The sequence below is a fragment of the Microplitis mediator genome, chromosome 10 (genome assembly GCF_029852145.1).
Source record: "Microplitis mediator isolate UGA2020A chromosome 10, iyMicMedi2.1, whole genome shotgun sequence".
In the NCBI taxonomy this organism is placed as follows: domain Eukaryota; kingdom Metazoa; phylum Arthropoda; class Insecta; order Hymenoptera; family Braconidae; genus Microplitis; species Microplitis mediator.
Window position 1 is genome coordinate 4,946,444 of NC_079978.1, and position 24,457 is coordinate 4,970,900.

Genomic DNA, 24,457 nt, shown 5'->3' on the forward strand with positions numbered 1-24,457 from the left:
AATAGTTATATTTGAACTTTGATTATAAGTTGTTATTTTGTAAACAAGGATGTAGAATAATTCTGCAAGTCAGCATACAATTACTCAATCAGACAACAAAGTAAACAAGAAATTACCAAGTTGGTTAAAGCGTTACTTGGTGAGAGATAAAGACAGACGTTACCTTTGTTGTAAACTTGGCTCTTTATGAAGTCAATACTGAATTCATAAATTATTAAATTTAAAAAACTAACAACTTGTTAGTGACCTAGACCAGATTTACATTGTCAGTGTCAGCTGGTGGTATACGGAAGGAAAAGGCTTGAAAAACTTGAAAGTTACCTATCGAATGAAATAATAACACGTGGCAAGTTACGTGAACTACGACTGCTTATGTCAACTAAGGCTAGAGACAGAGGTTGAGGTCAATTCAGTTTCAGTCAAAGTTTGTTTCAATCACGTGTTGTTAAGAAGTTTATACTCACAACTCATTCATCATTCAACTGATATTCTTTTCTTCAAGGCGGTTTTTTATTTGATTCAAGTTTGTTACTTCAAAGGGGTGGTTTAGTGGCAATAATGATGGTGCCGGTTGTTCCCTCAAGTATCGTTGTCAGACCATAGATTGCTTCTTACTACTTGCTAGTCAAGTTAAGACAACACTCTAGTTTAAACACTCGAGGCTAAGTGCCAAGCAAGATATAAACTTTTCCTTTAGTTCACTTTCCTTCATGTTTCTTGGGCATGTAATCTGACTTTTCTTTTTTTTTAAAAGAAAAAAAATTAATTAGAAACGGGGTTTTTATTTTTATTTGTATTTATTATTGACTTTTTTTGGCGCCATTACCGTTGGGCAGCGGAAAGTTCTCTGAGTGACGGGATAAAATATTATTAAAAATTTTTTCAAACAAATATTCTGGATTGGAGTTTTAAAAAATTTTTTTTAGTTATAATTTTTCTTTTCGTGTATTATTTGTAAAATGCGAGTGTAAAAAAACTTGTAATCTCGACAGCAGATCGCAAGCCAACAAGGCCTCTCAGCTTTTTTTGTTTCCCACTTAAATTTTTTACAAGCCTCTGGCAGGCTCGTCAAACTTTTTTCCGGCACCTCAGCTCGGTTCTGATAGAAAGCTGCAAAGCTTAAACAAACTAAAATAAAATAAAATAAAGGCAACAAAAAAAAAAAGAGAAGAAAAAAAACGTGGTTGAGGTAAAATGGAAATAGAGAAAAATAACTTTTGAATCAAGATGAAAAATAAAAGCTCAAGAATAATTGATACTGATATCGATCGTGCCAGCTCTTCTCTATATTTAATTTTCTCTTTTTCATTAACTTGCGGTGAGCTTTTATTTTTTCTTCTCCTTTACCATCTTTTTCACCCTTCTATCGTTCTATTCTCCATCTTTTCACCATCTCATTTTTTCTTCATTTATTTTCTCTCAAAGATTTCTCTCCATGATGACTTTTAAACACAATTCCTTTCAATTTCCTTCGAAACCTTCGAGCTTAACTTTAAAAGTAGTTTTTAAAATATCTTTACAACTTTTCTGACTTATGATACATCAAACAAGCTAGCTAGCAACTGGAGAAAGGAGTACGCAAGTAAAAAATCCACTACTTAAATTAAAATATACTTTTGAAATCCATCATTTCTCGTTGGGTGATGTTTTGTGAAAAATTTTTATTGTTTCTTATATGTCAAACACAAAGTTTATCTACATTATTAAATCGTGTCAGTTAACGAATGAAAGAATAATCGATTGTCCCCCTCATCCATATTCTATCTCTCATCCTTGTCATTCTCATTCTTATCCAAAGCCTCTCACTTTTTTTTCCCACCATATTTTTCTGTCCGGGTCGAAGCAAGGGTTGCCTGTTGCTCCAGTTTACCAGGTCAGAAGCTATCTTCCTATACATCCCGCTAACATCCGGTCTTTACGATAAATATAAAATGCTCATGCAATTTCCCATCTCCGTTCATTGATTCATCTCCGAGCGATTAACGCCCACCTTGAATTTGCGCGCTAAATTTAACCGTTTAATAGAACAAAAGTTTTAAAAAACCAAATAAAATAATTGCGACCAACTCATTCTGTTATTCAAATCCGAAAATCTCACTGATCTGAAAATATTGGCATGGGCACTCAAGTCGAAAGAAAGAATAACAAAGCCGTGAGAATAAAAATAAGACAGCTGGTTGGTGCAACAGTTGGGCATGATAAAGAATCACTCAAGCTATGTTCTAACTCCAAGCGATTATCTTAAACGTTAAACTTTTTATATTTTTTGGTAGAAATTTCCTTTCCTTTTTTTTTAATGCATTATTTTGGTCTTTTGTCTTTAGTTTTAAATCTTTTTTTATTTTCTCGAGTCTTCTCATCTTTACTAAAAACGTAAATGACTCGAGATTGTTATTTTATCCCAGGGAAAAGGACCTCGGTGGTGCGTCGGTTCGCCAGCTCGACCAGTCCCCGATCAATACTCACCTGGTCCTCGAGCCTGCACAAGCACAGTCTACTATAACAGCTACTGGTTACTCTCTTTAACTCTATACAGGTCACCGTATTGTCATTTTTATCCTCACAATATATTTATACAAATATATATACATTAGACTGGACCAAAAAAATTGACTATTTTTTTATTTCTTAGCTATATCGAGAATATTATTCAGAATGACAAAAAAAAAATTTCATGATAATTTGAACCCTTAACATTAATTTTAAGAGGTCTATCATCGCTATTTTTAATTTTAATTAATAATTTGATATTTTATGTCAGAACTGCTAAAACATTTCAGTAAAAAAAATTCATTTCCATTTATCCTTATGTAAAATTAAATTCCCTATAAAAAAGGTCTGATTGAAATTTTTCGTCAGACAAGCCGTTTCCGATTAATTAAGATTAATAAATTGATATATTTTTTCGATTTAATATTTTTACTTTCGAATTTTGTAACTAACGAATCAATGAATATCTAAAAAAGATCATGACAAATTTTTGAAGAAAATTTAATGCTCTACAAAAAAGATCTTTTAACATTTTTTGCTCAATTTACTCCTTCGAAAGTTATTCAAGATTGAAGTTGAGTCAAAACGATTTTAATAACCTGAATAACTTTCGAAGGAGTGAATTTAGCAAAAAATGTTAAGAGATTTTTTTTGTAGAGTATTAAATTTCTTTTAAAAATCTGTCATGGTCTTTTTTAGATATTTATTGATTCGTCAGTTACAAAATTCAAAAGTAAAAATGTTAATTCGGAAACGACTTGTCTGACGAAAATTTTCAATCAGACCTTTTTTGCAGGGAAATTAATTTTACATAAGAATAAGTGGAAATGAATTTTTTTACTCCAATGTTTTAGCAGTTTTGACGTAAAATATCAAATTATGAATTAAAATTAAAAATAGCGATGATAGACCTCTTAAAATTAATATTAAGAGCTCAAACTTTCATAAAATTTTTTTTTTTGTCATTCTGAATAATATTCTCGATATAGCTAAGAAATAAAAAAATAGTCAATTTTTTTGGCCCAGTCTAATATACATATATTTTTTTTCAAAATCCTTACTAGAATTTGATTCTATACAGACAAAAAATATACGAGTTTTTATTCTGCTGTCAACCGAACTTGAAACAGGAAGTTGAGCTGTCAAAATATTACTATGCTGCACTATGATTATTATTGTGAGCCTCTAAAAATTTTTTATTTTCTACTACAATTCCTAATTTAGACAAATAATAGTCATTACAATTTATCAATAAGTTTCAAATGTACAGTATTTTTTGTGGTGTAGCATAATAGTTTTTTGACATCTCAACTTCCTGTTTCATTTGGTCAAAAATATAATAAAAGTTCCCACGTTTCTTAAGCCCATTTTTCTCCGTGTAGTTTCCCAGAAACAATCTCAAAAAATAGTTTTTTTTTCTTTATAAACAGTTTAAACATTTATCCTCTGAAAAAAACTTCTTTTAAAATTTTTCTGCACTCATTACCAAGTTATAATTATCTCCACAATCTAGAACAAATTAACTCGTTAATTAAACTCAAGCGTTCGTAAGTATAAAAATAAAAAGCAAACATAAAAAAGTACATATGCTGATAAAAAACCGCATTGTGAACAAGAATGCTCTATAGCAGTCAAGAGTTTTAGCTTTTTATTATTTTTTGAACTACCTACTACATCTTTTATTGCATCTCAAGTGATCGAAATAGCTATCGGACATGTGGACTGACAGAGCTTTTAGCAATATATATAAATCAACCAAGTAATTTTTTTTATATGCTTTATAGTCAAAAACAATTGTATAAAATAACTCCTTTCAGCAGATAGAAAATTTCCTTTGTCTTTGTTCACTTGGATAAACGTTTCACTTGCTAACATTGTTAAGTTTATCGAGAATCGATTTCAGTTTCGATATAATATAATAAGTCCTTTCAAATACCCGGGAGCATTTATCATAACAACAGTAAGCGGCGATGAGATGAAAAGAATTGATTAAGTGGACAATTTTATGCCGTACTTAATTTAATCATCTCCTACAACTAATTTTTGTCTTTGTTAATCTAACTAGCCAATAAAATGATTTTAGTCGTGATTATGTTGTAGTATAATTGTTCATGTGAGTTACCGTATAAAACTTTCGGTATAATAATTATTAATGAGATTCAGGTATCGTACGTGTCGGAAATGTTTTAGGGTCAAATTTTCTGCTAGATGATTACTAAAACGTGTTCTCCATGAGGAAGTTGAGGGTGAAAGCAAATAAGGGTTTATGTTAAAAAAAAAAACCAATTGAACTTTGTCATTCGGTTTTAACCAAAAAATCTCGAGGGTATGGCAAGTAACATATATTGATCAATAATATATGTATATATAGTATATATAGATAGATATATATGTAGGATTACCATTGAGAATTGTTTCTTATGTAAATGTTACCGTTACCTCACGTATTCTTTATTTTATTTATTTAATTCGTTTTTTTATCCGCTCGTAAGTCGACTCGTCGAACATTCTTCGGTTTTTTTAAGCCCGAGGAAAGAAAGTAGGAAATTCTTAAGATGCAGAATATCTTCGCAAGCCACCAATGACATATCGACTCAATAATCGAGTATCGAGACAGTGAATCCAATTTTGTTAAAGCACACCTATCTGTCTATCTGTACGTAAAGTACATTCTCTTTTTTTCTTTTTATTTTCTTTTTCTCTTTATTTTTAGTATCACTTCTATCTTTCACAGTTATTGCCATGAATTTTATCTTGAGATATCCCTGTGAAAGCTAAAGAAGATTGATGCGTACACGAAGAGTGTGTAAATAAAATATAGAAAGGATTGTTCATGCTCTACTGCTCCTTCGATGACAAATGACTTTGAAGTTTATCGACTTACTTTGTATGTTTTTTTTTTTTTATATTATATGTATCAATTTTTCAAAGCCATTGTGCTGTAACATTGCTTACATATTTTGAGTTTTATTATTACACGCTAACAATATCTTTACAATGATTTATGCTGGTTATACAATGGAAAAAAGTGGTGATAAAAATGATAGTGTGTAAAAAGTTTAACTGAAATGGGGTAGTTATGTCTATTTGTATGAATATTGTGCATGACTGATTTAATTTTTGATCTTAATAACAAAATGGAATAAATTTTTTCATTATAATTGATTCAATTATTACATTTCGTTGGCAAATAAAAGAAATCTAGCCCTACAGCTATAATATACTAAATAAACACAACCCACTTGAATACTTCAATCATAATAATAATAATAGCAGAGTATTGTTGACAAATAATAACTCATAAAAATAAAAATTGATAGGAAAAAAAAAATCTGAAAACCACCTGACCCTGCGTGCCAGCCCCAAAACTTCCTGCTGTTTTCAAGCTCAGGGAGCTCGGAATCATTATTACTTGTAAATTTTGGAGCTCAAAAATTCGGTGGCCGGTAAACCATACCTTCACTGGAAAATTAGAATTTTTGTCCGACGATATCTTTGGATGGAATGAACTGATTTGAACGTTGTTGGGGGCAATAGAAAGGGCTCAATAAGAATTAAAATTGATTACATTTTTAGGTGAATTGGACAAGTGGTTTATAAGTTATACCCAAAAAACCAAAAACAAAAAAAAAAATTTATTTTTATTCTTCGTATAACTCGTAAACTACATGACCGATCTACCCCAAAATTTATTCAATTCTGAGTTTTGGTGAACCCTTTCGATTGCCATCAAGTACGTTCAAATTGGTTGATTCGTTCCAAAGATATCGTTGGACAGAAAAATGTTCACACACACACACACACACACACACACACACACACACACATACACACATACACACGGACGTCCATCCGGGAATAGTCAGAATAGCTTCCTAGGACCTCAAAACATCGACATCTGATGAAAACTCGATTTTCAAAAATCGGAACGAAACCAATAATTTCCCTTTTTTTGAAAATTTGCAATCTAGCGGGAAGTTAAAAATATTTTTAAAAAATTGAATGTCATTAAAATTCGGTAATTATGAAAAAGTAAGGCTTAATTTATTTGAAAGCCTTTAGAAATGCATTTTGTAGTTTTCTCAAAAAAAAAAAAAAATTAAGACTTTAATGAAACATTTTTTTTTTTTAAACTTTACATAACTCTTTAAAAAATAAACTGTTGAGAAAAAAAAAACTTGAAGCCATAAAAAATTTTTAAAACAATTTTAATATTTACCTTAAATTCATTTTCAAAAAATTTTTTTCTTTACAAAAAAAAAAAATTATATTTTATACTTCACCTCTGAATATTATTTTAAATTACGACCAAATTAATACAGTAAGCAATCCAAGATAATACTTCTAGTGCATACTAAAGTAACAAGTTGAGTAACAAGTATTGTTGTATAAATTTTAATTAACTCGATAAACAAAATGTGGGCCATTATTTCCATCGTTTCTCAACAGCACGACCAGACAATTTAAATAGTTAATTATCACGGATTTAATAATAAAATGACCCTCGAGATTTAAACTACGATCCCATAGTTGTTAAAAATTCCAGCCAAAGTTATCATAAATTCTCAGCACATATCATTAAAATTTAATTTAAAAAAAAATTGAACTTTAAAAAAAATTATCCAATGGTTAATAATCTTCAGTAATTAATAATTTAATTAAATATTAAATCTTCAAATGACACAATGACATTTTTGAATAATAAATTTTTTTTCATCAAACTTCTAAATTAACTTTCCTTCAAAATCTCATTGCTGATTAATTTATTAACAAAACTCATTAAATTAAATAACTTTATTGTTTTTGGCCTTGGCATAGCTATCTATTGTTTACTTAAAGCTCGATTGACATTATAATAATAACAATAATAATAATATGTTATCAAGTTTTAGCAGGCCTTGAAACTATATACATGCAACAATATCTATATCTATATCAACATCACATAAAGACTATAGATCCGATCGATTTAATAGACTTTCCTATACAATTTCTTGATTGCGTGCATGGCATGTATGTGGCATGTTAATAAATGCGTATCTCCAACATTATATTCTATATATTTTATTCTGAACAAGGTTCAGATTCTATATCATACTCTCAACCACTAATATATAAACAATATATGTAGACCAAGTATAAAGTTATTTATACATCCACACCTCACAATATATAATAGGTGCGCACAACAGTAGCGATAACGTTTGTTGACATTACCTGTACCGCAAGTCTTGTCCTGTCAAATTACAATATGACATGTTAACGAAAACTCATGATCATGACATACCAAACTCACGGGTTTCTGGTATATAAACCTCTGCTCTCTGGAATATAAACAGGCTACTGCATAAAGATCGATCGCCTCACATTCCAGATGTCTATTTGATACTGTACAAAATACATTTGTGTAATATATCACCCAAGGATTTTGAATATGCCTTCATATTTTAAAGCCCTCGTGACTCCAGTAGCATTACATATTTAAAGAATTTATGGAATTCAAGATCAAGATGACAAATATGAAAAATAATAAAACAGGCAATATTTCATAAAATTCACTCCTTGGACTTTAATATTAAGACTCAACAACAAGATTTATTTTAAAAAGACAAATTATGATGAATATTAAGTCATAAGCATGTAATAAATGTCATGACATTATAAACATTACATAATTTTATGTTCGTAGCGTGGTTCAGTCGACTTGTATTGGGGTCAACAATTGGCTTACTGTTTAATCATCAGTAAGATCATTTTGTATTTGACTTACACTCGGGCATTTTATACTTCTCATCCACTTGTCGTCATTTTTATTTTCTGTTCTCTTCACTCTATTTCGTTGTTTGCTGTTATATTCTTTTATACACTTTTCCCTTGCATTCTTGTATACTACAATATTCATAAATTTGACATATCTGCAATAATTCTATTTTCATGAATTACAATATCGCTGTTTTTGTAATACAGTGAAATAAAATAAACATTGAAAACGCTGAAGAAAACATATATGATATTATTATTTTTCTTAAAAGTTACGCACATATATTTTCATGTTTGCTATTGAAATTGCTGACGGAAATTCCTAAAAACTTTCACGCTACAACTTTTATGATAAGAAATTTTTCTTATTAGATCTTACAAATGATATATAAACTTTTGCCGCAGTTTTATGTCGTGAGTTAAGAAATTACGGTTATCATTTGTCGTTTTTTCAATTTTTTTTTTTTTTAACTCTCACAGATCACTTTGTTTTCCGAGCTCAATAACAAACATAAGTACACTATATACTTGCGAACAAACATTTATGTGAAAATGCTACTTCTTGTTTCCGCGAACGCTTTTATATCATAGCTTATATTAAAAAAATTTTTAGTTACAAAAGAGCTTACGATAAGATTCAAAAAAATGAGGGAAATTAATTTTCGATAATTTTAAAAGAGTTATTAATTATTTATTTATTTAATAAATAAACGCCAATCGGCTATTTACATTATCATGATTATGCATTAATATAATAGGGGAGAGGGGGGCAGAGTGGGCCCCTTAAGGAAAATAATTATAATATCATTCATTTTTTTTACGCGTTTACTTCTTTTTAGACCTTTGATACTTATTTTCACTTAATTATGCTACGTCAATTAAAATTGAAAAATCGAAAATTAGGGGCAAAATGGGCCCTCCAAAAAATTTCTGATTTGATGTTTTTTATTCTTAACACGTGTGATATTTGCAAATAACTATAAAACAATTGTATTTTAATAATATAAAAGTCATTTTATTAGTCTGTTGCGATATAACTTTAAAACGTAATTTTATTATCTTTAACTTTCTATTTAATGAACAGTTTTGGTGGCCTATTTTAGCCCTCATTGTATAAGAAACTTCGATAAGCTTGTTATCCGTCCGAATTTATTGGTATGTTGAAAATTTTAAGGGGCCTACTTTGCCCTCAGGGGCCCACTTTGCTCCCTCCTCCCCTATAATATTGCTGATGAGGACTCTAGGTCGATATACATTAATTATTATGGACATTGCACTCTAAGAGTATTGAAGGAAAGTGAAAGTGGGCCAGGTACATAATGAATGAGATTTGGAGACAATAGATACTGGTGGTGATTCGGTAATTATGTGTGTGTTAATTATTTATTTTATTTTTTTATTTTTATTTAACAAGGCCCAACAGAAAATGCCAATGATAGGGCCATAAGTTGTACAAAGATTCAAAATACAAAAAAAATATAAAATATAATATCTATGATGTACTTAAACTAAGTTGCCTCAGAGGCGTTAGATATAATACGTGCTATAATATTTGCAGTTATTGGAGAGCTCATACATAGAAAATCAATTGATTCCGCAGCATGTCTATTAATGTTATCACAAATAGTTAATAGTCTATATAGTGGAGAGGATTGCGCAAAGTTTGATTTAGCAAAAGACGGATAAAAAACATTTTTAGATCTATTACTCTGTGACGGCACTAACATAGGAATCTGCGCTAGGATATCAGGGCAATAGGTGCTCCCTTTGATAATTTAATTTTATATTTTTAATTTTCGAGTTGAAAGTTTGTAGAGAGTCCTCTAAGAGGTTGATAACAGAGCAGTGTTCGTTGACTAATTACACTAAATAACATTAATAGACTTTATTTCAATTAAAATTCAAAGGCTTAATATAAAAATTTTGAATTTAAAAAAAAAATATTTATAAGACATTATTTGAAAGTAAGATAAAAATGTTACGTAAGTGTCCTCACGTTTTCAGTAAACCATTCTCTTTTTACACGATATTCGTATCGTATCCTTATAATAAATACAATCGCTTCTACAAATAACACGAAACTATAGATATTTTATTTTTCTCAACTAAAATATCAATGTGTCAAGATCACACTATTTTTATCACTGAATGTTTTTTTACTCCACTCGAACAACTCCTAGCGTGTATATTTTTCAGAAGTCAAAAATAAAAATAAATAAATAAATAAAGTGCAACAAAAAAATATAAAAAATTTTATCGATTAAAATACTTATTTTACGATTTAATTGTGATAATTAAAATTTGAAGGAGCAAGTGGTTAATGACTTAAGAAAATCCGCGGTTCTTCTTATGCATACAATTATTTAACGATACTACGTGTCTAAAGACTCCTCTGTAGTCTGTAACGACTTGCAACGGCTCAAATTACTGTAGAATAAAGCTATTAAATATTAATGAGCTAAAAGTTGTAAAATTATTGTTATAATTATCAAGCTTATCAATTTTTTTATTTTATATAAAAATAAATTTTTTACGTTACCGATGTTCGCCGATGTCTAGTAATGTTGAATTTTTTTAGAAACGATGAATTATAAAAAGAAAAAGTTCAAAAAATTGCACCTATAGCTTTTTTAATTTTCTACATGTGTATATTTTCAGTTATTTTTTTTTTTCGTAATTGATTTGTTGACAAAAAAAATCAAAAAATTGTTAATTGTCTACTAACTTCAGAACCAAATTTTTTATGAGTGTGAATTTAGCAGACATCAAAAAAATTTTAAATCATAAATAAATAGAGTAAATAATTAATAAAATAAAATTTTTAAAAAATGCGCATTCAAAAAATTTAAAAGTTAATAAGTGCATTTTTTATAAATATTATTTCTTTAATTATTTACTCTAATTATTAATAATTTTAAATTCGTCTGATGTCTGCTACATTCACACTCATAATTTTTTACCATTAAATTGTAATACTTTTTTTACATAAAATTGGCTTAACAACTATAACTGCTGTGACTTCACAAGGAATATCAAACAGTTAACTAAAGAGAGAATATTCAAGAACCGTACTAAGGTTCATTTCAGTTCCGGGAACTGCCTTAGAATCATTTAATAAAACACATATGATAGTTTTACTTCTCTACTTTTCGGATTTCCGTGTTCTCATCTCCTACTGTCTCTCTTTCTCTCTCTATCTTCATTTCCATGCAATCCAAATATACAACGATTAGTCTTGGACCAGAACACCAACTAATGGACTCACTATCCGTAAGTAAATTGACCAGACCATGAATAGTAACGATCAATTTCAGAGCTACTCACTGACAATTTATTATACTGCTAGTGAATTAAATATTTACCTATTAAATTTACTCCCCAGTGAAAATTCAAGTATTCGAAGCGGATATACAGGCAAAGGCGGAGGTGAAGCCGGATGGTGGCGTTAAGAAAATAATGTGAATATGTAAATTTAAATAGGCTGAATTCCTTCGTAAAGTGGCTAGGGTGGTTTTAATATTTTTGTGTAGACTCACGTTGAATAGGCAATAATGAATATTAAAAGCTTTATTGTGTTTTGGGATATGATTTAACGTATCATAAAAAGAGGTGTTATTTTGAATACAATGAGTTGTAGCTGCAATGACTCTGAGAAATAACCTTTTATATAACGGATTTTACCTAAAGGAAAAAAAGTTTTTCAATATTACAAATATTTTTCTCTTTGAGTTACAAACTAACAATTTATTGAATCTGAAAAATGAATTTTACTTATCAAATTTTTTTTGTATTTGATCGAGATTCAGTGAAAATAAATTAAATTTAAAATTCAACTTTCTAAAAATCAATTAGTATAAAAAACACTATTTTGCAATGAATATTCACATGGAAAAAAATTCTGGTTCTTCTAAGCGAGTATTCAAATATGTAGTAAAGGATACTACATAAATAGTACTGACATTACTAAACGTGTAGTTGAGGTTATTCCGAGTTAGAGTTGGCATTTCTTTACTCCAACTTAACTACAGCTCAACTACAGCCGCTGTTGTAGCAACTACAATTTTTTTTCCGTGCACTTATTACCTGTGAAAAGTATACCACTATTTGAATTAGTGACACTGCTCACTAGTAAATACACAGTAAAAAATTAGCGGAGTAAATCCGGAGTGACTGCGGAGCAGATGACTGTTTATTTGTGTAATCCCCTTGGAGTAAAATTCACTCCGAAAGGAAGTTTTTTAATATTAAAACTCCGAATCGAAGTGAATCCACTCTCTAAAAATGAATTAGTGAAATTCACTGCGAATCAGTGGATAGTCACTATTTCTACAGTTATAAGTATACCACTAATTCAACCAGTGGCATACTTATAGCTGGCTCCCAGTGAATATTCACTAATTTGAAGTGAATTTCACTGATTCATTTTTAGAGAGCACATCATTCCGAAATCACTCCACTGAAAAAACAAACTCCTTATTTACTCCTCATAGAGTGATTTTTTTTAAACTCCGGGACTCTGATTGACGGAGTGAATTCGAATTGAAATAAAATCCGTAATCACTCCAAATTCACTCCCAATTTTTTACAGTACAGTGAATAGTCACCATTCTCACTATTTCAAATTCAAAAGAGAAAACACATTTATAATAAATTCACTGCCTTAAAAAAAAAATTCGACCAATTTTTTTCCTTAAAAATTCCTAAACTGCTACTGCTCTACATACTGCTAAACTTTTTACTTATGCAGGTTAATTAAATTCTTTTTTATTAACTTGAATTTAAAATTCAGTAAAAGAAAAAAAAAACTTTAAATATAATTTTTCCAACTTTTAAGATACCCCGCTTGGCTCACCTTTTTACAGATTAAAAGAAAAAATAAAAAAACCGACGTACTTAAAAATTCTTTTGACAAAAACATTTTTGTTTAAAGCCTCGTATGAATAGGACGTCGTTTGACGGTAATGAATACTTTTTTATTCATGACCTAGAATTTTAATCATTACATTTGAAAGTATACAATCGTTTCATTAAAGTATATTTACAAACTACATGAAGTTCATATCATTCATAAGCCTGATGAAAATAAGTATAATAAGTAACAGCTCAAGTGAGAATGTAACTCGGTTAATTTTAAATTAACTCAGTATAATTTTAATCCTGGATTAGGGTCTCCGTTTAACGGCCTAGTGGAATTCTTGTATATATATACACATGATAAAATGTATCAAGTATGTCAGTGGAAGCCTTAGAATATCAACAACTCAACAGGTAGCCCGGGACAATCTGAGCGAAATCACGTCAGCTATTCACATCATTCGATATGTGCACGAAATGCGGGTTTGTTCATTGTGTGCACGCGTGCATGAAATTTACTCTTGGAAACTTGGACAGTTCAAATATCATTGTGGTTCATGTAGGTATCACGTGCAAGATACGGTGTTGTCAGAATGCTAGACAATAAAGGACAGTGTCACCGTCAATAACATGGTAACAGTTGCTTTGAATATCCAAGCCCATGATACTCCAAAATTTTATTTCACTGGATACACAAATTTTAGTTTATTAAATTTGTCATAAATATTAATTACTGTTCGTACGAAAAATTTTCAAAGCTATAATGAAGATGATGGAAGAGAATTGTATTGACTTAAAAGTTAGTTACTTTAAATTGTTCGATGATGGACAGCAATAGAGTCACGATAGAGTGGATAAGTTGATTAACAAGTTATATCATAAGTTCTATTTGTTAAGATAGACTCGTCAGACTGATCGTCGGTCATTTCGAAACACTCGGGAGACTCAAGTTTAAAGTTTTTATTTTCATTTTTTTTTATAAGACACGATAGTTTGGAAGATTCAACTTTTGTAAGTCCTACTGACATTTTATCTGATAATGTTGGCTGAGTATCTATTTCTTCTTCTTCTTCTTCTTCTTCTTCTTCTTCTTCTTCTTCTTCATTTTCTAGGTCGTGTCGTGATAAAAGAACTTGTTTTTTCGTCGAATCGTTATTTCTTATGACATTAGACGAGTGAAAATCTACAGAACCAGATTTAGTAATTATTGAACTTTTACTTTTAGTTAAAAACATCTTCCATTTATCGGTGAAACAAAACTCGTAATTTTTATCAAGATTTTTTTTGTCAACATTCTGTCGATTTGATTGGTCATTTATTTTAATTAAAACCTCAGCATTTTTTTCTGTACCGTCAAATGGCCTAATAAAATTTTTATTTCCACTCAAATTTTCTTGATGAAATTTTTTTCTCATAAAATAATATATTGTTTTTATTAAATTTAAGACGTAATTTAGTAAATCGTTGTCATTTATTTCTGTATCCAGAATTTCGGCAACTAATTTCAACGATTCAAGACCCTGAATCAATTGACCAAGTTCAATAAAAGCTTGACCAGCAAGAAGTTTACCATAACATTTCCACTTGGCTGATTGGGCTCGTTCAGAATATGAAACACATTTTCTAGCGAACTCCAGTGCTTTTGTAAAGTGAGACATCTCGAAATAACATCTGCCAATTTCGTGAAGCAACCAAGCCTTAACTATAGCTTCTGTAATATCTCTAGACAGTCTTTCCCAAGCTTTAGCAGTTGCGTGAACATACCCAAAGGTCAAATGGACTTTACCAACCACCGCGAGTGATCGTGATAAAAGTTTCACGTCATTGGATTGCTTAGCGGCCTGTATCATTTTCGAGACTTCGACAACCGCATGGTCATGTCTCCCTTTTGATACGTAAGCCAACGCAGCATATCGATGGATATTTGCAACATAATTATTATTATTATAATTTAATATTTGTTTATGCTGCAATAAATTTCTTGCTATCTCAATAGTTTTATCCCAATCGCCGGCAGCGAAAGACCTTTTGATATCAGAAAATCTAAAACCTGGATTCACCGGCTCATTGACTTGTTGGTTTTGCTGCTGTCTCAGCAGCACTTTAGACCCCGCCAATTTTCTCAGACTATTTTTCGACTTAACTTTCCCTACATTCTTTACACAATCACCAAAAAAGTTTCCTCGTGAATCCAAGCACCTGAACGAAGGATTTATTTAAAAGCTTTTTCTTACCACCATAAAAAAACATAAAACATAACCGTTTTATTTTTAAGCCCATATAAAACAAGCATATACTCACTTAAGAATATTGCTGACATCAATAAATGGATCCACCGACCCCTTAAGAATTTCTTTCGCCTTCTTAGCAGTATCAGATGCGCAAAAAGTTGATGGCAGGACCGAATTATTTTTTATCACCGGCCGTGTAATTTTTCGCGAACGAGGACCAGCAGAATCTCCAGCGGCGGCAGCAGAAGTTGCTAAGCTTATGGCTCTTGACGTTCTACGGGCGGCAATATGATGACTGGTGTCTCGAGGATTCTCACTAGCCGCACGGTAATACAGGATCAAAGCTGCCTCGTAATCCTCTCTGTGATAGACACAATAATACATACAAAGTAGAGATTAAATTTTCTCATCAACAGGATTTAGATTAAGTCTTAAGTTGATTTCAAAATTATATTTCATCGCAATACTATTGTATTCTATCAAACTGAATTAAATTCAATTGTATTGGATTAAATTGTATTAATTTACTTGTTGTATAGTAGATCTGCCTGTTCATGCAAAGCTTTCGCTAATTGACGTCCTTTTGATTTCAGCTTTACACGTTCCTCTAACTTCGATAGTTTCTCCAATTCCATTGTCGAATCGTAAGACATAACTATAATGCCAGTTATAATACTAAATCTATAACTAAGCGAATTTAATTAACAGCTAATCCATTTTTTACATTTAGCGTGACATTAGAATTTTGTGTTTTGTTTATTTATAAGTAAAATATTTTTTTGACACTTAAGGCCACTCTCAGACAGTGACCTCTACTTTTTAACAATTTTAAATGACTTTCAACTGTCATAAGCGAATCAAAATTTTATCAATTGATTTAGAAAAAGACAACGTACACGGAAAGAAAATTCCACTAAAATTTACGATGTTAACATCGTAATCGTGGACTAGACTTTCATTAGCGTCAATTTTTAAATGTCTTATGTAAAAATTTACTATGTAGGTTATATTTTTTACGATTTAACATCGTAATTTTAATAAAGTGAATAGTAAAAAATGTAACCTGCATAGTAAATTTTAAAATGAGACATTTGAAAATCGATGCTAATGAAAGTATAGTCCACGATTGCGAAGTTAACATCGTAAATTTTAGTGGAATTTTCTTTCCGTGTAGTTGAAATTTCGCTGAAATAGGGAATTTAAAAAAAAATTACTCACAATGACGTCAATTGGAAGTTAAACGAAATTTCGAACATACACTGTAAAAAAAAATTGTTTGAATCTTCAAAGATTGTATATATAACGCAATAAACACATACATTTGTGCTTGAAATTTCATTACTAATTTCATATAGAATTTAAAATACACGTTTTGAATTTTCAAATTAACACTTTGGATTTTCAAATACTTTTTTTTGAATTTTCAAATAACTATTATGAAATTTCAAATAGAATTTTTAAAATTCAATATATGTTTTAGAATTTTCAATACTTGCTTTGAAAATTTAAAAATCAAGTAGGTATAAATTTTAAGTACGTTTATAAAAATTCATATTTTTTTTCTTAATTTTGAATACCAGCTTGATTATTAAATTACGTATATTAAATTTAAAGCTTTTTTCATTGAAAATACAATTCAAATATCTAGTTATGAAAATACAATTCAAATATCTAGTTATGAAAATTCAATTCCTTTTGTATTGTAATTTTCAAATTATTTTTAACAGTGTATATTTCAGTAAAATCTTCAATTTTATATTAGAATTTTCAAATTTTGTAGGCTAAAATTTATCCAAAAAATTTCATTTAACTCCTAATTGATAACAACTGTAAATCATTTTTTTAAAATCTATATCTCAGCGAAGTTGTCTTTTTTTTCAACCAAGGTTCTAATTAATTAATAAAATTTGCATATGGTTACGACAGTTGAAAATCATTGCATATTTTTAAAAAGTGGTGGACACTGTCTGAGAATGCCTTTAAAATACATGATCGCTAACATCTGACAGCCGATGAAACCATCCAAATAAAAGGAACGAAAGCGAGCGTAGCAGACTATAACGAGATTTCCTAATCGAAGCTGCTGGCTTTCAAGATAACTTGGTTTTAGCCCAACCTCTTTTATACAAAATATATCTGTACAAATATACAGATATACAATCACACTTTGCTATTGGATACGGTATTGCCCCAACAAAACCACCAGTACATTTCACAAAAAAATATACAGTACTTGCACCCAGTAGACCAACACAATTTACTTTTTTCTCTTAACATATATTTTTTATTTTCACATCTACTACATCACACGTACAAATTCCGTGAGTAAAATAGTTTAAAAAAAAAAATCAACGTACAGTCGTTAGTACAGTTGACATTTTTATCTCACTTCCATTTTCGCTTAACTTAATTACAGTGATCATTAATCATGTGCAATTTGGGCTGGAAAAAAAATTAATAACGTTTATTTACTCATGTTATTTATTAAAAATATTTTCCATCATAATTTATAGCTTTCCTTCATACTTTATCAGATATTTATTTTTGCAGTATCATTTACATATTTTTTATTCCAGCTAGCTACAGATATTATTTATATTTTTTATTAGACATTTATGTATACATATATTTTCCTTGATATGACTATTATTACACTGGGAGTTATTTATATATTTTTCCTCAATATTATTTGAATTTATATTTATATATTTTTATCTATGAAAATTAGATACATTGGATGAATAAAAAAAAAACATGGAGATAAAATTACTACAGATAATCTTCAAAGTCCATCCAACCAAGAATATGACGTGAAGGAGCAGACTGTCGCAGTGAATCGCGTCTCATTTCCATTTCTCGGTTTCGATTACAGGAAAAGCTTTCACCATATTGTTGCCGGCGTTGCTGCAATATCGAATGTCTCCTGCAGGGCATTTTGAAATTATGATCCCTGGGCTTGCATCCAGGCATTACAGACAATCTACGTTTAGCCGGTATAAAATTAATTCGTTGCAATAACAGATCCATATCTCGTTTAAATTCTCCCGGCATTAATTTAACCATCAAACGTTCTCTCATCGCAATACCACCGACACCAAAAAACTTATCAACATCAGCAACTTTTATGAATTCAACCAACCGCCTGTAAAAGTCCACTAAATAATCCAGGCCTATTTTCTTCGCACACCAATAAGCCAGCAGCGCAGCATCGCGAGCTTCATTTTTATTCCTCGAATGAATTTCAATTTTCATGAGCAAGTGATTGGCGTTTAATATCCATCTGTCGTCTTGCGCTTGCAAGCCCATGTCTCGTGACCTTTTCGCGTAATAACGAGCGGCATCAAGAAGTCGCATGTCAACATGAAGCTTAGCGAACTCGTGAAACAACCACGCAAGCTCCAGTGGCTCAGATGCCATTGCCAGACGTTTTCTGAACACTTCTGGCGCTTTTTTCCGGCTCTGAAGACTGTATGGTATCCAGCCGAGATCGCTGTCCGTTGGGAACGTGCTTTCGCGCAAACCAAGATGATGTTTTAAGTATCTCATCTTTTCGTTCTCATCTTTAATACTTGTCACGTCTCTTGCATCGATGTATGCTCGTGATATTATTCTGTATAGTTCGTCCAAACATTTTTTTTTCATCGGAAACATGGATTCTTTGTATGAATCAAATTTATTTTTGACTCTATCAACGTACCTAAAAATTATTTATTTAAATATCTTTAATATTTTCATTCATTTATTTGAACTTTACACTGTAAAAAATTCGCGGAGTGAATGCGGATTAAATCCGGAGTGAATGCGGAGTGAATGAATTTTTAATTATTCACTCCCCTCGGAGTGAAATTCACTCCGCAGGGGAGTTTTCGCGGAGTAGATAATTTTTTATTAATTTAATCCCTCCGGAGTCAAATTCACTCCGGAGCAGAGTTTTGTAAATATTATTAATAAAAAATAACTCCACTCAATAAAATCGAAGTAAAACTCGCGTATTACATAAATGATCAGCTGATACGCACACACATACGCACACACATATTTAGACACACACGCGCACTCGCACACACACGCACGCACACATTTGCACACACACACACACACACACACACATTTGCACACATGCATACATGCACACATGCACACATTTGCACACACGCGGACACACACGCAGATATTTGCACACATCCGAAGACACACAAGCACACATTCACACACAAACACCTGCACACACCCAAACACACACATGCACGCAAACACACACTCGCACACACACACACACACACACACACACACACACACACACACACACACACACACACACACACACACACACACACACACACACACACACACACACACACACACACACACACACACACACACACACACACACACACACACACACACACACACACACACACACACACACACACACACACATTGTTTAACAGTTTAATATAAATTTATTTAAGTATTAAAACTCCGGACCGGAGTGAATTGGGAGTGAAATAAAATCCGCGTCACTCCGCAATCACTCCGCTAAAAAAAAACTCCCGATTCACTCCGCATGTGGAGTGATTTTTTTTAAAACTCCGGAACTCCGAGTGGCGGAGTGAATGCGGAGTGATTTTGGATTTAATTTCAATCCGAATTCACTCCGGATTCAGTCCGGATTTTTTACAGTGTAATCAATAATTGTTAAATTATAAAATATATATACATAAAAAAACTTTTATAGTCACGTTGCATGCGTGCTTTGTGAAGCCGCATCAGCAGTGAATTAGCCTCGATAACAATATTATCTTTACGCAGTTGTTTATCTTTTAGATTTGCGCGTTTCAAAGAAGATGGCATAATCCTGTTTCTAAAGTAATAGACGTAAAGTGGCTTTCGAAGACGATTAACCTCGATTATTTTATTTGATCCTGTCACGAGCTCTTGTGCCAGTGTAAGTAATCTTTGACTCGCTTCTTTATTCGCCGTTTTAAAACCCGGATTTTCAAATAAATTCTCAACGAAAAACTTATCAACTGCCAGTGTCTCAAGATACCTGCGTGTCAACATGTCATTGAATTTTTTATTACGATACTCGCGTTGGTAATCTGGATCATTAGCCGGAAATCGTGAATGATCTTGATCTATGCCTTAGAAAATATAAATTAAATGTTAAGTAATCAAATTTTATCATGGAGTATTTCGCAAGTTATAAATAAGGCAGATACCAGGGTACTGAGTAATAAAACTTTGAATCAAGATGTTAAATTTAAAGACATAAGTACCCTCAAACTCATCCTTGAGTTCCGACAACTTAGATATCAGGTCGTTGCGCCGCTTCTCCAACTTCTTCATCCAAGGAAGTAAAGCCACCAAAACATCCTTCAGCGTATTATAACCCAGGCAATCCTCAACGGTCTCATTAGCACGATGAATTGCATCCTCGAATGGATAGCGACACGAGTGTCCTGCCTGATAAGCTAGTATCAAACTTTTTGAAAATTCTCCAATCCTGTACAATGTTTCTATCCTCATCCACTTGGCGAGATAATTCTTCGGTGCTTCAGTAATCATTTAAATTATTAGACAAGTTGACCATGAATTTTAAAAGTTGTGCTCTGTGAAAAATTTAGGTGTGAAAATGGCCACCGAGAACTTTACGGTCGTGTAGTGTGAAATACCGGAATGGTGTACATCCGTGTAATCTACTTTTTTACACCATTCCATGTTACTCGTTATAATTTTGATTAATGAGCAACAAATGATCTTGAAACTTGAAACAGGAAATTGAGTTGCCAGAAAATTATTATGCTACACCACGAAAAATATTATACTCAGAATAATTATAGTGCAGCATAATTTTTTGACGACTCTACTTCCTGCCTCAAGTTTAGTCGACAGCAGAATAAAAATTCATACGTTTTTAGTTTCCATTTATCGTGTATTGATTTTATTTAGGTAGGGCAGAGGTACCGTTTTTGGCCACTTTAGGGCCAGTTTTGGACATTTGAAAAATTCAAATAAAATAATTTGTAAAAGACCCAATAACTACCGATTTTTTAAATATGTTTAAAGATACTTCTCTCTCACTATTAAAATGAAAATATTATTTTACACTTTTTCATTAATTAAAATACAGGATTAAATGTCCAAAAGTGGAGCAGTGGCCACAAATGGTACCTCTACCCTATTAAATGGTACTTTGAACATTTAAATATTTTTATGATTATTTTTCTTAACGCCAAATCATCATAAATTACACATTTACATGCTTGATGATGCACAAATTTTCAATTCACACTGTATAAATTTAAAGCGAATTTGGTGTAATTTTCACACCAAAATTTTTTACAGTGGTAGTTTTTAGCCAGTTAAAAAATTATTGTGAACAAAAATAAACTTATAAAAAAGCTCGCACATAATTTTATACTATAAAAAATATTATACCCATCTGTAAGCATTTTTCCGAGATAATATCTGCCTGAGAGTACCTCATCAAGTTAACTAATGCCTCGGCTAAGCCCAGAAGGGTTCTTGGATCATCATCGCCGGCTTCTTCTCGTGATCTCTCAAACGCAGCTACTGCTGCTTCATACTGCTGGGTCTTATTGAACCTCAAACCCCACTCACGATGCATCTCACAAAGTAGCTTCGAAGCTTCCGAGTCTTTGTGTTGAAACATGATTGGATTTCGTTACAATAAAATCGATAGTAGGAATGATGCCGGAGTATCAGCAAACGCGTCGGATGGTGAATAGCAAATGTAATATTTTGTGACACCTTTGAAGATTTTATACAGTCAGTATATAAAAAAAAATAGTAATAAAACAAATAAATCAATAGCTACTTGTATAAGCAATAACTGAGTTTTAACCCCATTGAAATTGAAAAAAAAAATAATAATAATAAATAAAAAAAATATAACTACCACTATCAGCCGCTATCCAATTACCTGATAAATTACTTTGTGATTTAGACGTTTCTTTTTTTTATTTTTCACATTTTTACTTTTACTTATTTTTTTTTTTTTTATCTTATAAAATCAATATTAACCTACATGCTGAATTATTGCAGTGAAGATAGCATGTATATTGGTTGTAAAACTGTCAGACAAGTTGATAAACATATATTGTTGTTGACGTGAGCAATTTCATTAGTCAGTTGTTATATATCGAGTTGATACATTTCTATATTACTATTACAAATTAATTAATAAACGATTACTTAATAATATTAACATAGAACCAAATTCTGGTTAATACACTGTGAAAAATTTGTGGAATTACCGCTAATTAAATCCGGACTGGATAATTTGTTAAATATTTTATCCCCTCGGAGTAAAATTCTCTGAAATTCATTTAAATAAACCGCCAAAAAAAATCATGATATTGAAGACAGCTGACGTCTAGTAATTTTTTGAATTGTTTCAAAACAATAAATTATTTTTAAAAATTGCACTCGTAGTTTTTTTGAAATTCTACATGTGCATATTTTTTTTTTTTTCGTAATTGATTGTTGATAAAAAAAAACCGACAATTGTTAATTGTCTTAACTTGAGGATCATAAAAAATCTCTAATTACTCCGTGTGCGGAGTGACTTTTTTCTTAAAACTCCGGAACTCCGAGTGAATCTGAACTGACATAAAATCCTATCCATTTTTACTCCGAATCCACTCCCGATTTTTTACGGGGTATATATATTTAATAACATTTAAATATAATCAATAATTTTTAATTAAAGTTAAATTTATTTTTCCAGGTGCACGTGACAGCTGAAGAAACTAGAGGAAGTGGTTGATAAAAAATAAGCTCCGGGAAAAGAAATAGGGAAACTTAGTTGGAAGTTTAATCTCGTGATGCGGTGATGGCTCTGTTGTACAGATTCGCGCAGCTACCAGATCGCGGTGGCACGCGGGTCTTCTCTTTTGTGGTAACCCGAAGCGTTGTACGGGATCCTGAGAGAGACGTCACCAGCAAAGAACTCGTTTGTGGATTTCAAAGATGGGCAGTTGCTTTTTCTCGCGGAGACAAGGTTTAATGTTACTTTAGTTTATTATATTTTTTAGTTGGAAATTATTATTTATTAATTAATATGTAATCCAAGCTTTTCTTGATGCAGCACAAAAAAACCATAAATATTTTTTTTTATCTGGAAATGATGTAAAACCATAAGCTTCTTACAAGTACTCATCTCTGGAATTAATTATTTTGTTATTATTTAATAAAATAAATTTTATAAGTCCGTAATTGTTAACTTTAGTTTTTAAATAAAATAACTTAATGATGTTACTTAGTTATTTAAAAACTACCATCGCAACAGTTAAAATCTACCCCTTTGCTTTTCCCACCCTCTTTCTGTTCAGTCTACTTATTCGATTATTGTTTCAAATAAAACCTTTAGATGGCATCAGTCCAATCACAAAACAAGAGACGTAAGATAGGGAGAATGGAGAAAGCTTTTAACGTTTAGTACCGCTGTTTCACAACAATTACCGTAGTAATGACATTATTTATTTAACATCATTAATTCATTTTTAATTAAAGTACTTGCAAGTAGCTTATAAAATAGAATATCGTTTTTATTTGTATCACATATATCGTGTTTTACAAAACTCATTATATTAATTATTTACATTTTCTTTTACACTAAATTTTTTACTTATTTACTACATATTTGTACTCTCCTTATCCTCTTATTTCACCCTTCTACCTCATTTATCACAGTCGCGTTACAATAATTTTATACTTTATTCAATCTAGTATCTATACATGTATTGCGATGTCAGCATTTTTCTGACATTCTATATTGTAACAATCACTTTCTTTAAACAGTCTTTCAATTTCCCCAACATATATACACATTTCCCTATTTATATCCCCTTTTAACGTTGCAATTAATTTTTCACTTGTTAATTCCCCCTCTAGTTCCTCCCACCATTTGCTTCTTGCAAGTAGCTTATATTATTTTTAAATGGTGATAAGAATTATATTTATTTTTTTAAGATTATATCTTAATTTGATCTTAAGTGCTCGCCAGTTAATAAATTAGCTGAGTTAAACCGTCAGCTATAATCTATTCAAATTTATGTTAATTTCTGTCAATGAGTTAATGAGCACGAAAGACTTGG

At 31.0% G+C, this 24,457-nt stretch overlaps 3 protein-coding genes across 3 annotated transcripts in view; 1 reads left to right on the plus strand and 2 right to left on the minus strand.

Annotated features, from left to right (window-relative positions):
- LOC130675549 (uncharacterized) overlaps nt 1–24,457 on the plus strand; it is a 52,176-nt gene that overhangs the window by 19,986 nt on the left and 7,733 nt on the right. The window contains exon 2 of the mRNA XM_057481307.1: nt 23,089–23,361. Coding sequence (XP_057337290.1) covers nt 23,194–23,361 — 168 coding nt within the window. The 5' untranslated portion in view covers nt 23,089–23,193. The remainder of the gene's footprint in view (nt 1–23,088; nt 23,362–24,457) is intronic.
- LOC130675548 (outer dynein arm-docking complex subunit 4-like) lies at nt 13,152–16,121 on the minus strand. The gene is made up of 3 exons (XM_057481306.1): nt 15,864–16,121; nt 15,406–15,696; nt 13,152–15,303 (listed from the first exon to the last, which is right to left on the minus strand). Exons 1-3 carry the CDS (start codon nt 15,986–15,988, stop codon nt 13,968–13,970), a joined length of 1,752 nt encoding a protein of 583 aa, XP_057337289.1. The 5' UTR covers nt 15,989–16,121; the 3' UTR covers nt 13,152–13,967.
- Nucleotides 17,702–22,591, minus strand: LOC130675547 (outer dynein arm-docking complex subunit 4-like). Its single transcript, XM_057481305.1, has 5 exons — nt 22,282–22,591; nt 21,777–22,109; nt 20,615–20,890; nt 20,056–20,479; nt 17,702–19,032 (listed from the first exon to the last, which is right to left on the minus strand). The coding sequence occupies exons 2-5, from the start codon at nt 22,009–22,011 to the stop codon at nt 18,105–18,107; spliced, it is 1,863 nt and encodes a 620-aa protein (XP_057337288.1). The 5' UTR covers nt 22,012–22,109; nt 22,282–22,591; the 3' UTR covers nt 17,702–18,104.